General features: G+C 42.4%; 1 protein-coding gene across 8 annotated transcripts in view; it reads left to right on the top strand.

Moving 5' to 3' along the window:
* Positions 1-15,979, top strand: part of RPRD1B (regulation of nuclear pre-mRNA domain containing 1B) — a 77,084-nt gene that overhangs the window by 43,541 nt on the left and 17,564 nt on the right. Inside the window, exons 6-7 of one of the 8 annotated variants that reach the window (XR_013831680.1) lie at positions 1-6,955; positions 7,245-9,857. The exon at positions 1-6,955 is cut by the window's left edge and continues 12,710 nt beyond it. Coding sequence is in view for 4 of the 8 variants with exons in the window: in XM_079945869.1 (XP_079801995.1) it covers positions 9,715-9,864 (150 nt within the window). In the remaining 4 variants the exon portion in view is untranslated. The other 7 variants (XR_013831681.1, XR_013831682.1, XM_079945869.1 and 4 more) reach the window with 7 other exon arrangements.

Here is a 15,979-nt window from a genome sequence, read left to right as displayed (position 1 = left end):
GTGTTCCATTGCATTTTGTCTGTGCTGACCTTCTTTTGTCTCTGGCTTCATATGTGCTGTTCCCTCTGCATAGAACACTCTCCCTCCTTTACTTCCCACTGGTTACCCTTACCTGGTTGATCCCCATTCATCGTTTATATCCTAAGTCAAACAGTATTTCCCGGAAACCCCATCTCCACCCCATAAAGCCAGGTCTCTGCCCGCTGCCACCCCCCATATATACTGTCGTAGCTCCCCATCATTTTCCTTTAGAGCACCACATAGTTTGTCATTCTCTTTAGGGATTATTTGGTGATTCTCTGACCAGATCATAAAATCCTGGCTGTATTGTCATTCTTTCATCCCCAACCCTAATCCTGATGCTTGGCTCAGCGTCTGACCTCAGGTGGCACTTACGGTTGCAGTTCGGTTTATCTCCAGGTGCGGTCAGAGGATATCTTCAACGGGGACTCCTTCTGGTTGAGGACGTTCCTGCGAGATCTAGGCTTTACTCCTGAGACAAATTCTTTTTCTCACTCAGCTTTTAGATTGATAGGGTTGGACTATGGTGCCACCTAATTAAAAATTCTGTGACTTTTTTCCCCTCGTCTTGGAGGTCATGGGCCTTTTCATTTTCTCAAGCCAGCTTCTAGTAAATGTGCTAAATTTTCAGGTCATACTCAAATGGTTTGTGGGAGGAAGGATTTTGTATCCCATTAATAATTCTCTTTTTCTTCAATTCTGTACATCTTTAACGTATAAATCAGGAAGATTAAATATTATAAAATAATAAACATGGGAAGGGCGATTGTTCTTTTCCCCTCTCAGATCTGCTCGTTGACATTGAACAGTTTAACAAGTGCTTGGTCTCATTCAGAACTCACCATCACCCCAGGATATAGGCATTATTTCCATTCCCATCTTAGGAGGATGCTAAGCCCAGCAAGGTAAAGTCACATGTCATACCACAGACAAGAGGTAGAGTAGGATCTGAACCTTGGATTTTCTGACTCTGAGTTTTTTCTGTTCTACCACAGAGACCTACCTCCCTCCAGTGGGAGGGTGATATACCTTCAGTCTTTTGGAGGAGCTAGGAAGTGCATTTTCTTCCTTTTTTCGCTAATGGGAAGGAATTGATGTTTTTTTATTGCTTATAGAGAGAGCTGTATCCAAATACTGTGCAGTAACCTACAGGCTAGCCTGCTTCAGGCAGACCATATAGCACTTAAAATTATAGTAAACATTGCTTAAAATTATTTTTTGTGAAAAATATCCTTTTCCTTTCTACCCTTTGCTTCTTATCTGCCTTCTAGGAATGCTTGACTCCCCCAGTATTAGGCTCAAAAGGAGAAACAGGTGAAAAGTTGGCACCTTCGATGCTTGCACAGCAATAACCTGGGTCTTTATTAAAATAGTCATTAAGGAAGTCAGTTTGTGGGGGCTTTACTTGCATAAAACTTGCATTTTTGAAGGTTAACTTTTTAAAAAAGAATTAATTATAAATAATTCTTCCTGTACATTAGTATTTTGGTTTTATCTGGTTTTGTATGAGGGGTCCATTGCGTAAATGGTGTAAGCATTTTTGAAGGACCCAGGTCATTTTTAAATGTCTCTTTTTAGAGCACTTTTATGGACATCTGTTAAATTGTAAATTTTAGCTTTATGGTTATGTTAAGGTTTGAAAATTTGCCCAGTCCTAAAATTGATTTTATTTTTGTTAGTTTCATTTTTATTAGTTTAGTTATGTGTATACAGTGACTTTTCATTCTTCTTCCCTTGCTTTTGCAATTCCCTATCATAAGGGAGTTTTTCTTGTGATAGTAGAAGCTCCCTTAAACCTTTTGTGTAGAGGGTCCTCTGGGGAGAAGGAAATACCCTGAAAACACTTTGTGGTACGATTTCAGGTTTAAGAAGGCTGTTCCCAGTTGATCCCTCCAGTGGCTGGTTGGATTGCTCTGAGAATACTCCTAATTGTGGTCATTTTGTCATTTTCCCTTCTGGGAAGTACTTTGTGTGTTCTGTTGGAAGCGGGTGGGGGTGAGGGATTTCTTCCTCTGCCCCTCTTGAGCTTTTGTGGCTGGACTAAGAATAAAATTGACAGAAGGCAGATTAAGAGGAGAAAAAGAAACAAATTTTAATCATGTGCATGGAAATCTCATAAAAATGGGACCTAAGAAGTAGCCAGAGAAGGCAGCTTTTATACTTTTTAGACAAACAATAAATTTGTGAGGAATTGACAGCACAAAAAAACTTAGGCTTTGGGTGCTGAATTAGAAAAGACTCTAAACAGAGTTTAAGCTTGGGGTAGTAAATTAAAGAAGTAAAGTAACAAGGTTTGTTTATATAGGCTTCTTGGCTCTGAACTCCTTGTCTCTGACAGTAAATGTTTCCTTCTACCTCCAGATGCAGAGTGAACCTTTCACATGAGAGATTTATTTCCTGCTTTTCAGGGAGACAGAGGAGGGTCAGAGTCTTTTTTTTTTTCTTCCTTATATAAGCGGCTTCTTAGGCAGCTTCAATTCAAAATAATCAATATGCCACGGTGGCATATTTTGGGGCAGCCCACTCTGAGCCTCAACAATGCCTTTATTACTTATTTTAGTAATGGAGCCGCAAGGCCCTGAATACTGGGATCGGAGCCACGACTTCCTCTTTTCCCTGTATCTTGCATCTTACTCAGCAGCTCCAGCCCTGCTGTGACATCCCAGAATGTGTCATTTTGAGATGTCTCCGCTGCCACTAAGTCATATGGAGCATGGAGCTGGGTGAGAGAGAGGTGCAAGTCAGTGATGGGTTTTCAGCGTTCCCGTGTAGATCCTTGAAGGAAAATTAAAAACAGCATTCTGATTTTCAGTCCAAGGATCTATAGGTTGTATTTTCCCTTAAGAAAAATGAATGAAAGAAAGAGAAATTAATTAACTAATTGGGGTTTAAGTAGAAGCTGTGACTTCTACATGTAGCTCCTGTGAGCCTTAGTGGCAAGAGGTGAGCCTCCTGGCAGGACGAGGGGGCTGAGTGGGCACGTTAAGTAATCTTAGGGCGAGGATCAGCTTCCCCTTTCTTCCTGGCTCTCTTTACCCTTCATGCAATGAAGCCGTTCTTTGACTCTGAAGCCGTTCTCTGAACAGGGCCCTTCATAAACTTCTTCATGCGTAATAACCCTTTATGATTCTTAATTGGGAGTAGCCAAGCAGTGGGTGATTTTTATATACCGTATGTCCTATAGCACAACAGGGCAAGATAAAGGAACACATGAGTCTTGTTACTGGAAATCTTATCAAATCAAGCCCCTGCCTGTGGTGTTATTTCTAACATAATATTTCTTGTGTAAATACTTCTTAGCAAGAAGAAAGTAGGTTTGACAGTGTTTACATTTTGATCAGTGATTACATTTACATGAGTTGCTAGAGGGTATGCTTCTAATTTTGTTTGTTTTGAAAGTGAAATTCCTGTCTAAAGGTCACTGTGATGTCGGACCCTGTCATTTCTAACCATCTTATCCCCAAGCTCATCTGCAGCGTGTCAGATTTGGCTTACCGCTGTAACCAAGAAAGGCAAAGAATGGGTCAGCCTTGCTTCCTTCAGCCAGTTGTCTTCGTACTCCATGCTGGACTGTGTTCCCACAAAGTCAGCAGGGGGATGTTGGACACATTTTCTCCCTCTGGTTTGAAGAGTCTATGAGGCAAGATTCCAGAGCTTTGTCAGGACCATAAATCCTCGGCATTATCTTAGAACTACGTGTTGGGCCTTTACCTTCTATGTTTTGAACATTTCTTGGCAGTCAGATAAACCCAGGCAATTCCTCACAGGTGCCTGCTTTCCCCTCCACCTCCTCTCCTCAAGGATCCTGAAACAGGGCAGCCGTAGCAGCAAATCTGGTGGAACTCCTGCCTGTTTCATGGCTCCCCATGGCCTCTCTAGGGTGGTGTGGGGTTTGCTGCAGTAGGTGCCTGTAGCAGAATGGAGGATTCAGCTCAACCCATCACCTCTGCCACCACCCCAGTATAAATTATTCATGAGCAGGGAAGGAAAAGCAACAGCTGCCTGGGTTTGCCTTGTCTTTTCCTGCTTAAGGTAGGTAGTGGAGGAAGAGGCAAGTGTCTGAAGACAAGAGTACGAAAAAGAGCCGTGTGAAGTGTGGGTGAGGTGAATTAGCTGGCAGGGAGAGAAGACTGATGAGCGGGAGCGGTGCAGCGGCGTCATCTGCTGGTGTAAATGGTACAGGGCTTGATCTCTCGAATTCCTGTACCAGGCAGGGGAGCATGAGCCTTAGATTAAAGGCTAAGTCCTCTGTTACAAGTGTAAGGTATTTTAAGCAAGGAGCATGTGACCACCTTGCCACATCATTTGTCTGAATGGTACTTGGTGTGCTAAAGAGACTGTGGGATGCAGCACACTTAAATGAGTCAACAGAACTTGAATAGGTCTCATCACTTTGAAGTTGGTTTTCATGGTATCATGAAAGGAAGCCTGGATTTCTGCTGAGCACAGGAGTTGCTGAGGGCATGGTTTGGAACCTTGTAGCAGCAGAGCTTGTGGACCACGGTTGTCAGAAGGCAGGCTAATAGTTTGAGAAAAAAGCTTCTTGGATTCTCCTGAGGTCTGTTTCCTCTGCCCATCCAGAACCTAAGAGAATAACTGGAAAGGCAGCTAGCTGTCAAGGGAGTGCCGTGACCTGACTGGCAGATTCTTCACAGGGACCACCGAGGAAGTCCCTGTTTTAACAGGTTTAAAAGCAGTCTTTACCTGTATTTAGATATTTAGAATATATATCTAGTCACTCTTGCTGATACATTTTAACCTCTTGTCGCATTGGTCACTTTTTTCGAAGGCTATTTTTTAGAACAGTTTTAGGTTCACAGCAAAATTAAGACGAAGGTACAAAGATTTCCCACATACTCCCTATCCCCAAATATGTATAGTCTCCCAACTATCAACATTCTCCAGGTGTGGTACATTTGTTACTGTTGATGAACCTACACTGACACACTATAATCACCTAAAGTCAGTAGTTTACATTAGGGTTCACATTGGTGGTGTACATTCTGTGGGTTTGGACAAATGTATAATGTATCATTACAGTATTTTCACTACCCTAAAAATCATCTCTGCTCCACCTGTTCATCCCTCCCTACTTCCCTCCAACCTTTGTCTCCATGATTTTGCCTTTTCCAGAATGTCATATAGTTGGATTATAGTTAGCCTTTTCAGATTGGCTTCTTTCACTAAATGATATGCATTTAAGGTTTCTCCATGTCTTTTCATGGCTTGATAGCTCGTTTCTTTTTAGTGCTGGATAATATGCTGTTGTTTGGATGTACCAAAGTTTATTTATCCATTCGCCTACTTAAGGACATCTTGGTTGATTCCAGCTTTTAGAAGTTAGGAATAAGGCTGTTATGAACATTCGCGTGCAGGTATTTGTGTGGGCATAGATATTCATCTCCTTTGGGTAAATACCAACAAGCATGATTGCTGGATCATATGGTAGGAGTATGTTTAGTTTTGTAAGAAGCCACCAAATTGTCTTCCAAAGTGGCTGTACCATTTTGCATTCCCACCAGCAATGTATTTGAGAGTTCCTCTTGCTCCACATCCTAACCAACGTGTGGTGTTGTCGGTGTTCTGTGCTTTGGCTATTCTAATAGGTGTGGGGTGGTATCTCAACAGTGTTTTTTTGTTTTTGTTTTTGTTTTTGCGGTACACGGGCCTCTCACTGCTGTGGCCTCTCCCGTTGCGGAGCACAGGCTCCGGATGCGCAGGCTCAGTGGCCGTGGCTCACGGGCCCAGCTGCTCCGCGGCATGTGGGATCCTCCCAGACCGGGGCACAAACCCGTGTCCCCTGCATCGGCAGGCGGTCTCTCAACCACTGCACCACCAGGGAAGCCCCTCAACAGTGTTTTAATTTGCATGTCCCTGATCACGTGTGATGTCTTTCACAAACATTTTCTCCCAGTCTCTGGCTTGTCTTTTCATTCTCTTGACAGTCTATTGCAGGGTTGAAATTTTTCATTTTAATGAAGTCCAGCTTGTCAGTTCTTTCATGGATCATGCCATTGGTGTCGTATGTAAAAAGCCATCACCAAACCAAAGACCATTTAGATTTTCTTCTGTGTTATCTTCTAGCAGTTTTATAGTTTTGTGTTTTACCTTTAGGTCTCTGATTCATTTTGAGTTAATTTTTGTAAAGGATGTAAGATTTGTGTGTAAATCTGGTTTTTTGCATGTGGTTGTCCAGTTGTTGAAAATACTGTCTTTTCTCCACTGTATTGCCTTTGCTCCTTTGTCAAAGATCAGTTGATTATATGGGTCTATTTCTGGGCTCTCTATTCTGTTGCATTGATCTGTTTGTTTATTCTTTTGCCAGTATTGGCGTTGTCTGGATTACCATAGCTTAAAGTAAGTCTTAGAGTCAGGTAGTTTCTAACTTTGTTCTTCTTTTTTAACATTGTGTTGGCTCTTCAGAATCTTTTGCCTCGCCATATAAACTTTAGAATTAGTTTGTCTGTATCTACAAAATAACTTGCTGTGGTTTTGTTGGGATTGCCTTGGATCTGTAGATCAAGTTGGGAAGAACAGACATCCTAATAGAATTGAATATTCCTATCCATGAACATGGAATATCCTCCATTTATTTACTTCTGTGTTCAGTCATCAGAATTTTGTAATTTTCCTCCTATAGATCTTATACATATTTTGTTAGATTTATACTTAAGTATTTCATTGTTTTGGGGCTAATATAAAGGTATTGGGTTTTAATTTCAAATTCCACTAGTTCATCGCTGGTATATATAGGAAAGCAATTGACTTTTATATATTAACCTTGTATCTTGCAACTCTGTTTTTTAATCCTTTTCAGTGAATCCCACTTTCATCCTTTCTCTCGTGATGCCCTCCTCCTAGGCTCATGCAACTGCTCTTAAAATAGAAATCCCTATGGGAAGAGAATGAGAAGAAATGCCCATGGCACAAGGAGGTATGGGCATGATCCATCCACTTTCAGAGTGGCCTGAAGAGAGGACTTTAATATGGAACATATTTCCTTTTATTAAAATGAAGTTTCTGTGGTGATATCTAGAATATAATAGCAGCCTAAGCATGATGAGATACCTCTCCACTCTCCTAAACAGGAATAAATGGGATTTTGTTTTTTAAGATTGCCTTTGAAGAGAGTTATTTGAACTTAAGGTAGTGTGGGGGTGTTATCAGATCAATCACCTTTCTTCTTTAAAAAAAATTTATTTATTTATTATTTATTTATTTAGGCTGCACCAGGTCTTCGTTGCAGCATGTGGACTTCTTAGTTGCGGCATGCATGCGGGATCTAGTTCCCCAACCAGGGATCAAACCCCGGCCTCCTGCATTGGGAGTGCAAGAGTCTTCCCACTGGACCACCAGGGAAGTCCCAGCCACCTTTCCTTTTGACTTCAGGTGGACTTGCTAAATTAAATTAGTCTAAGGATTACCCAAGAGTGAGGACCCTTGGATTCTGATCTCAGGTCAGCTCACTAGAGACTTGGTGATTTTCAAACTGTTCTTGAGGAATTCCTTCAACTGAAGTGCTCTGTAGCTACCAAGACTGGATGGCTCTGAGTTGAGGTGGCTTTCATTTGTCAGCTTTGGTCAGAGGATTTGGGCAGGGAGCAAGGGGTAACTATTCAGTAACTATTTTACCTTTTTTGTACCTAGAATTCAGGAGAAGTTAAATAAATGAATCCATGTCCAGTAATAGAGAATTGGTCTTCTCTATTAATTTCCTGTGAAGTCTGTGAAACCAAAGAAGAAAACTGTTTGTGGAGGGAAGGACAGAGAACCTTCACGTTTTAGGTCCTCAGATTTGAAAGTAGTTTTCAGTTTCAAGAATGAAAGGTGATTACTTTATGTGGTGTGCTTGTGCATGATATTATCTTTTATATATTGTTAATTCATTGGGCAGCTGTGTAGACACCTACTGTTTACAGGGCACTGCTGGGCATGGTGGATGCTGGGTGAAGCATATAGGTCTGGTCCTAGCCTCCCGACGCTTACTAGTTTGATGGAGGAGTCACTATCAATAATTAACGTAAGTCATTATTTTAGTTGTATTAAGTCTACGAAGGTAAAACATGGGGTGCCAGGAGAGCTTACTTTCTTAACCTGTCACTTGTCTGTTCGTTTGATGACTTGTGTGAGCAGCTCTCATTTCAGGTGGAAGGCTGACCGCCACCAGTCATGTAGGGGTGGAGCCTCCCTGCCCATTTCCCCATTCCCCTCTTCCACTCCTTGCTTGGAATTTGTCTTTACAACTCAAAGTAAGTGTTCTTCATTTAACCTTTTTCCTGTCTTACCACTCTTCCTAGGAGTGCTTAAGCTTATGCCCTCAAACCCTTTGCCTCTCAGGTGTCTGGCATGAAGGAATGTGGAACTTGAAGAAAAACCTTACGGGTGGTTCAGTTCCTTCAGTTTTCAGATAAAGAAGGATGAAGGAAAGGAGGGAACACATCCACAGTCACACAGAAACTAAAAGAGCCAGAATTAAACCCAGGGCTTTGCATCTTAGCCCAGTGCTTTCTGTTACCTTCCTGCAGGAGACGCTTTAGTCACCAAGGGCCCAGTCTCAGGAACCTCCTTATCTTTGCAGAAACACCAAGGAGGGTGACACAGTTAGAGGGAAAAAGTCAAGCCCCAAAGGGGTTGTAAACCACAGATCTCACATGGCCCAGAGTTGTTACTCCATACAGATTTACCAAGAAGACCTTTTAGCTGGGAGCTGAGGAAAGAAAATAGTATATTCAGTTCCTGTCATCAGGGGAGTCATATTTTAGGGGAACATAGAAGTCTTGTATGTATGGAGAGAGTACCTAAGAGCAGTCTGTTAGGGGCGCAGTGCACAGGAAGGCCAGTGGAGATGGGGACCAACGTCTCGGATAAGGAGGAAAGATTTTTCTAGAGGAGTGGGACTCAGCAAGTAGGCGAAGGAGTGGAGTCAGGACTTTGCCAGGACCAGGAGAAGAAAGAGATCCCTTCAGGCTTGAGGGGAATCTGAACAAACGGCCTGTGCAAGCTCTGGCATATGCATGGGGGGTTGGGAAGTTGTAGGAAGACCTTGCTGCTGGGAGCAGTCATGGAGATAGTGCCGTGCCATGCTTCCCTTTCTCAGAGGAGTGACTTGAAAGCTGGGCTTCTGGAAGATAAGTCCGTTCAGGGGAGTCTACTAGAAGGCGTCAGCTGGGCCTTGCTGCACTTCTCAGGTGTGGAACAAGGAAGTCCTGGACACAGGCAGTGGCAGTGGGAATTTTAAGCTTCTGTAGTCCTTGTCTACGAAGATAATAACTCTGGGTTAATCTGAGTTTAACACACAAAATATAGCTTTATAGTGGTTTTTCTAGCCATGTCTAGGTGGAGTTTTCAAAATGATTTTAAAGCTTAGGCTTTATTTTATTTTATAAAGTATTCTGAAATAGATAAGAACCAAAGACACTGCAAATACAGAACATCACTTTTTACTTCCAAATCTCAAGTGCTTAGCTGAATACCATTTCATTCACTGTTGCCAGTATTGAGCTCTTGAGCGTTCCTTTTTTTATTTAAAGTTTTGCCTTTTGAGAGTTTGAATGAATGTTTAGCTGAATGGGGGAGGGGCTCTCTGGTGAGGAGCACACAGAGCAAGAAGGTGAGAGTATCTGTATCTCCTCTTTAAACCTGACCATCAGCACACACAGACTTAACTGCATTGTGTTCTCTTTGTCTCCTTAGGAATATAAACAGAAGCTTGCTCGGGTAACCCAGGTCCGCAAGGAACTCAAGTCCCATATTCAGAGCTTGCCAGACCTCTCGTTGCTGCCCAACGTCACAGGGGGCTTGGCCCCCCTGCCCTCTGCTGGTGACCTGTTTTCAACTGACTAAGGCAGGTGTCATGCCCCAGACTCCCATCTGTACCAGCAGAAAGAAGAGGGCAAGTCATGGTTGGAAATAACCTAGTAGCCCCTGGTTCTATCCCTCTTTCTGCTCAGCCCCCCCAGCCTCAAGAAAGAACCGCAGGGTCTGATTCTCCTCTCCAGCCTCTCCTGTTGAGCACAATTGAGGACAGTGGCGAATGGAATCCAGTTTAGATTTATATTTGGAAAGCATACAGACTCACTTCATGTTTCCACGCCCCTGTTGGTTTTCCATTCTTAGCTCTCTCTTTACACCCAAGAAGTTATGAAAATCATGTGTAGAAGAATCTTGTCTCTCCCGACAGCATTGTGTCATGAAAGCAGCTTCTCCTTTCTGAGTTGGGCTTGTTCAAGTTCACTTGAACTTCTGCTGAGGGACTCACTTCTGGAGTAGTTGGCTTTCCTGGCCGCCATCCACCCCAGAGGTTGGAGGCACGGCTGTTGAGCAACTTTGCCGTACAGAGTTTGCCAAATCTCGGATCCTCCCTTACTGTGACTTCTAGCAATGCGTAGTCAAAGGTTAGGTGCGTGTGTGAGCAGACTAGAGGATCTAGCAATAAAGCTGATCTGGGACATCAAGTCATAGTTCAGAGAACGACTAACAGATCACAAGCATGAATTAAACATAAGTTATTTGCTTTAGGTTCCTATCCAACAACCTTCCCAGGCTGCACTTATCAAGGGTGCCACCCACTGTCAGAGAGCGCGTTCCTCGAAACATGATCTTTGCCCCAGTTGGTTGTGAAGGCGGTTGTTAGAAATGGCACTGTGGGCCTCCAAAGCTAAAGGCATTCTGGGAGTCCGGGCTCTGCGTGGGTGTTGCTTTGACCCTTTCTTTTGGGGAGTCGGGCACACACTAACATTTAATTCACTGCGTGGGCACGTGTCCACAGCATGGTGACTAAACTTGAAAATCTCCCCTGCAAATATGACACTCTGTGCATGCTTGTCTGTCCTTCACTTCACACCACTGCACGTGTCCTTGTGCCCCTAGGAGGAGGAGTACTTTGTGTCAGATGTTACTGAATCGCTCATCTCGGGAAGGGGGAAAGTGAGGGATATTAATTGGGGGTCTTAATTCCATTATCATGCCAGCTGACATTATGACTATATAATGTAGTTAGGGAGGATTATTACCTTGCTTTTAGTAAAGGTTAGGCCTGCTGACTGTAAATCATGCTAATTTGGCAGGCTTATTTTTGACATTGGAAAGGGCAGAAAACAATTTGCCCAAATAGTGTAACAGGAATTATAGCCCAGAGGCTGAAATCCAAAAGCTATATAAAAAGGAATTCAGTGGAGGGGGCTTCAGAATCTCCATTATTTTGAGTTGCTCTTTTCAGGATTACCAACAAGCCAGTTACATGTAATTTTACATGTTCAGCGTGTTAGAACATAACGTCTGTTTTTAAAAGTGTAACAGGCTTCCCTTCAAGAAGCTTTCCTGCCTGCCGTGAAGTGAAAATGATAAAAAGTCATAGCAGGTGTGCAGTTTAACTCTGTGTAGAACCTAGTAGCATTTAAGCTATTTTTCAGATTGAATACGGTCTGTGTGTTGTTTGCATATTGACACTGCCTGTTGTCCTGTCATCATTAAATTAATGAGTCTATATATAAAGCTTTTCTCCCAGAGGCCATAGGGCAGTAAATGACTTTTACTAAAATTGCAGAATAAATTCCAGTCTTTGCTGTTTCTGCATATAAGCCCCCTCCCCGCGTGGTGTGCTGCTTTAGTCCCGCAGATGAGCTTGCTTCTGAACAGACCCATCTTGCACAAACTCTGTGCTTTCTTTCACCAAGGAAGCAAAGTCTTACCAGCCACAAACCAGCCAAAAAGGTGTAGTAGATATCTGCTGTCATCAGCTAGATGAAAATATTATAACATAATGGATTTTGCCCACTGCTGTGTTTTATCTGATTGAGTCTTTGACTAGAAACTGGTGCATAATTATTACAGCAAGAGCAAGAAATGAAACTTTAGCAGTTATGTAAATGAATGTGTTGGCCTCTTAACACCTGTTACTAGTGGACTTCCTGTAAGGAAGTTAGTTCTGTTTTGTTTTTTAACTCTTAATTCTCTACTTCATTTGTTTAATTTAAATGAACCTTTCTCCTTGTATGTGTGAGGTGATCTGGCAGGGCGGGGTGGGTGGATTTTGTTCTGTGTTCTCCTATACTTAGGGCATCCATTGGCCTCTAGGACCTTTCCTTCAGGTCTTCATTCTCAGAAAGTCTTCAATCTTCCCTTGTTTTTTGTTCTGTTTTTTTTCTTAAAGAGTATTTTTAAAGCTTAAATTTGTATATTAATTTAGGACTTTATTTAGAAGTATAGGCTGCCATTGGCGGTAGCAGTATATTCTGAAATGTCTCATAGATATATATTTTTGAATAAAGATGGTGTTGTTGAATGACATTGTGTAATGTTTCTTTTCCCTCCCCTGTTAGGGAGCACCCAAAGCTTTGTTTGTAATCAGTGGGTAATTAGTAATCATCAATAGAGATTGTGCTGTCTCTGCAGAGTCTTGTCTCTTAGGAGTTTTTGTGACTGTTTAGTAGCCCATAAATACTCAGCACTTAGATAGTATTTTTTGGTTCTTTCCAGGGGGTTAATTAGCTTTAATTAGCCAATTCACACAGTACACAGGAGAGATACCTTCCTAGTTTTATCTTCATTGTACAGAAGTGGGATTGATGGAGAGAGGTTAAATGACTCTTTGCCTAGTACCACACGGTCTCCGACAGATTAAAACTTGCAGGTTCTTTGATTTCAGCACTTCTGTTCATACCACTAGGCCTCGTAAGAGAGATTTGATTTTGGCAGTACAGTGAAAACCACTCTGAACAGTAAAATAAACATGAGATAATTGCAAACCCAAGTGATATGTCTTTTAAAAACATTTTTTGTAGGTTTCTTTTCACTTTTAAATTCGGTGAGAGCATATTGACTATTACTGGTTAAAACTCAAAATAACAAAAAATGGTTTGAAATACTTTCCTTTGAAGCAATTGATATGTTTAGAAGGATGATTTTAACCTTTCTTACTGGGTGAGGGCAGCATTTACCAAAAGAAGTACAGTTACCAGTTTATCCCGTTTATCTCATGACGCAAAAAAACTGCTGTAGCCCTGGTCCTTCAAGGCTAAATGCAACCCAAGATGAAGATCAGATTTGGAAAGTTGAGGCTATGCATTAACCAAGTTCTGTCTTAAAATATAAAGGTTGAATGTAATATGTGAATCTCAGGAGACAAGATCTCCTTCTGTGTCCCCAGGTTTCATGGCCTAGTTAATGTCTTCACTCCTGCCTATAAATAGTAAGTCCATAATTCCTCTGGTTTAATTAGCACTTCAGGCTACAAAATGTGACTCTGAGGTCCTCAGAGCTGAGGATGGAACTAACTACCCAAGAGTTCATGAATCTGTCAAAATGCTTAACCTCTGTGATTAGAGCCATTAACAGTGTGACCTTCCTAGGCAAGGTGCTTTCCTCTCTGGGCCTCAGTTTTCTTATCTTTGAAGTGTATTGGACTAAATTGTTTCTGGACACCTGCCAGCCCTAAAGCATATGATTGTTGTCTTGCAGGAGAATGCAGGACTGAAGTCTGAGAATGCTGGATGGCATATTCTGGGTTCTCCATAGTATTTGATAGATAGAGTAATAATATCATCATCGTGCTGTAAACGCTTATTTTTTAAAAAGTTTACATGAAATCTTGGAGCCTGTGAGGATCAAAACACGAGACAGTGCCAAGACTAGGAAGATGAGAGTAAGCACAGTAGCTCACTGTCTGGGGACAAACAGTCAGTCTGCGCTTGGTTTATTTGAGATCTTTAAGAAAAAGCCACCCTCCAACCTGGTTTGCTCTCTTGCTTTCTCTTAAGATCATTCATCTAGCTAAACTCATTTCTCATCGCCACCTCTGTGGGATTTTCCATTTAAAAATCATTTTTCCACTCTGAGGCACAGATTCAATTAAGAATCCTTTATTCTCCTGTACAGTATATTAGGATTTGCACAGCTTTACCTAGTGTTGGAAGCCCAGTTTGTTCAATTTTTTAAGACTCTGAGACAGTTATTTTACATTAAGAATTCACTTCTACCCCTGGTTTGATAAATCTTAAAATTAGCAGTATGCATTAGAATTTACCTAATACTTTTTAAAATAAGAGGCAGCTGTAGCAAATGATAACCCCCATCTTCTGATCTCCTCTCACTGTGATGACCTTCGGCAAGTCCCTCAGCCTTTCAGGACCTCAGCTGCTTCTTAAAGGAAATGAGTGTGGTTGACTAACCTATGAAGTCCTTTCCAGATCTAAAGTTCTGTGACTAGGCTTTCAGAATATTTCTTCCTATTGAGAATCTTATTAATAATACCTCACTCTGTAGATTTTTAAATGCCAGTTATCTGTATGAACTCGTGAAATCGATAAGGTAGTTATAAGCATACCTGTTAATAACTTTAAATGAGATGTTTGTAAAAAGGACCTAGTACCATGTCTGGGACAAAGTAGGGGCTCAATAGTAGCTGTTACTATATTCAGATGATTGTAGTTATTTAAATGCACATGCAACAAGAGGTTAAAATAGATGTTTTTTGCAAGGCAGCAATAGATACCACATAAGTATACCATATGCTGTATTTATAATGGAGGTGGTCGAAAACCTGTAGTCATCTTAAACTCCCTCACCCACATCAAGGATATAAAAGAAGAGTTAAGAGTTGAAGAAGGAGTGCTTCCCTGGTGGCGCAGTGGTTGAGAGTCCGCCTGCTGGTGCAGGGGACATGGGTTCGTGCCCCGGTCCGGGAAGATCCCACATGCCGCGGAGCGGCTAGGCCTGTGAGCCATGGCCGCTGAGCCTGCGCGTCCAGAGCCTGTGCTCCGCAACGAGAGAGGCCACAGCAGTGAGAGGCCCGCGTACCACAAAAAAAAAAAAAAAAAGAGTTGAAGAAGGAGAATTTTTGGTGGGGATTTCTTTGAAGAGAGCCATTTGTGTGTTTGGAGTCTCCTCAGCAAGAGTAATGGGTGCCAGTTGTGCTCACCTCAAGGCTAGGGAAAAGGGCCTCACTGGAGCTTACTATGTGCATCCCCTGTAGGGTGACAATCTGATAGACTGTACAGACCCTGGCCTGGAAAAATCTAAAGGATGAGATACCAGTGGCTGGCTGGGTGCTTTGATGATGGAGCAAAGGAGAGGTGGCAGAGGTGGGTGCAGCCTCCACTCCCAGAGCTTGTTGGGCCAGGGATGTGTCTCTGCCTCCCAAGCACCAGATGTGGGCTGCGTGCAATAGAACTGGCACGCAGTCATCTCAGAGCCTGAGCAAGAGCCGAGGGTTTACTCCAGGAGATGAACTTCCAACTCGCAGTGCTGATGAAGGATCAAAAAGCAGAGTCATGGGGAAGTCGTCACCCTTGAGGGCTCCCTGGGGCATGAAGATGGCATGACAGGGAGAGAGGAGAGGACGGATGAGCCACCCTGAGGAGTGTTGGAGGAGCCCACATGAGAAAGACAGTTAAACTCTTGCCAAGTCAGTGCCCAGTCAGCACAAAGCCTCAACTAAGGCTGTTTTCTTGCTTTGCCTTCATTTCCTCACTCCCACAGCCCTACCCCAGGAGGGTCAGAAGCCTTAATACACGAAGGCCTCACTTCCCTGATGCTGGCTTATGGTCTGCAGCAGACCCAGAGAAGGCCTCAACTTCAAATGATAAGCCATTTTTATTATAATGGAATTGGACGTTTAAACTTCTGAACTGAGACTGTTTTGCATCTTAAGTGTGACTACAGGATGATATTATGATGATGATGTAAGATTGACTAGAGAAGTTGTCAAGGCCTGATTTTCTTCTAGAACTAAGGGATACGCTAGTCCCACAAGTTGGATTTCAGGAGATGGTAGGAGACAAAACTTGCTTTGTGATTGTAGTTCCACAAGACTACTTGTTTATCGCAATGGTTACACATATTTTATGACCTTTAATTCTTTTTTTTTTTTTAATTTTTAAATTTTATTTATTTTATTTTTGGCTGCGTTGGGTCTTCATTGATGCGCACGGGCTTTCTCTAGTTGCGGTGAGCGGGTGCT

The sequence above is a fragment of the Stenella coeruleoalba genome, assembly GCF_951394435.1.
Source record: "Stenella coeruleoalba genome assembly, chromosome: 15".
Lineage (NCBI taxonomy): Eukaryota > Metazoa > Chordata > Mammalia > Artiodactyla > Delphinidae > Stenella > Stenella coeruleoalba.
Note: the sequence above shows the minus strand (reverse complement) of the source record. Positions and strands in the feature narration are given on the sequence as shown.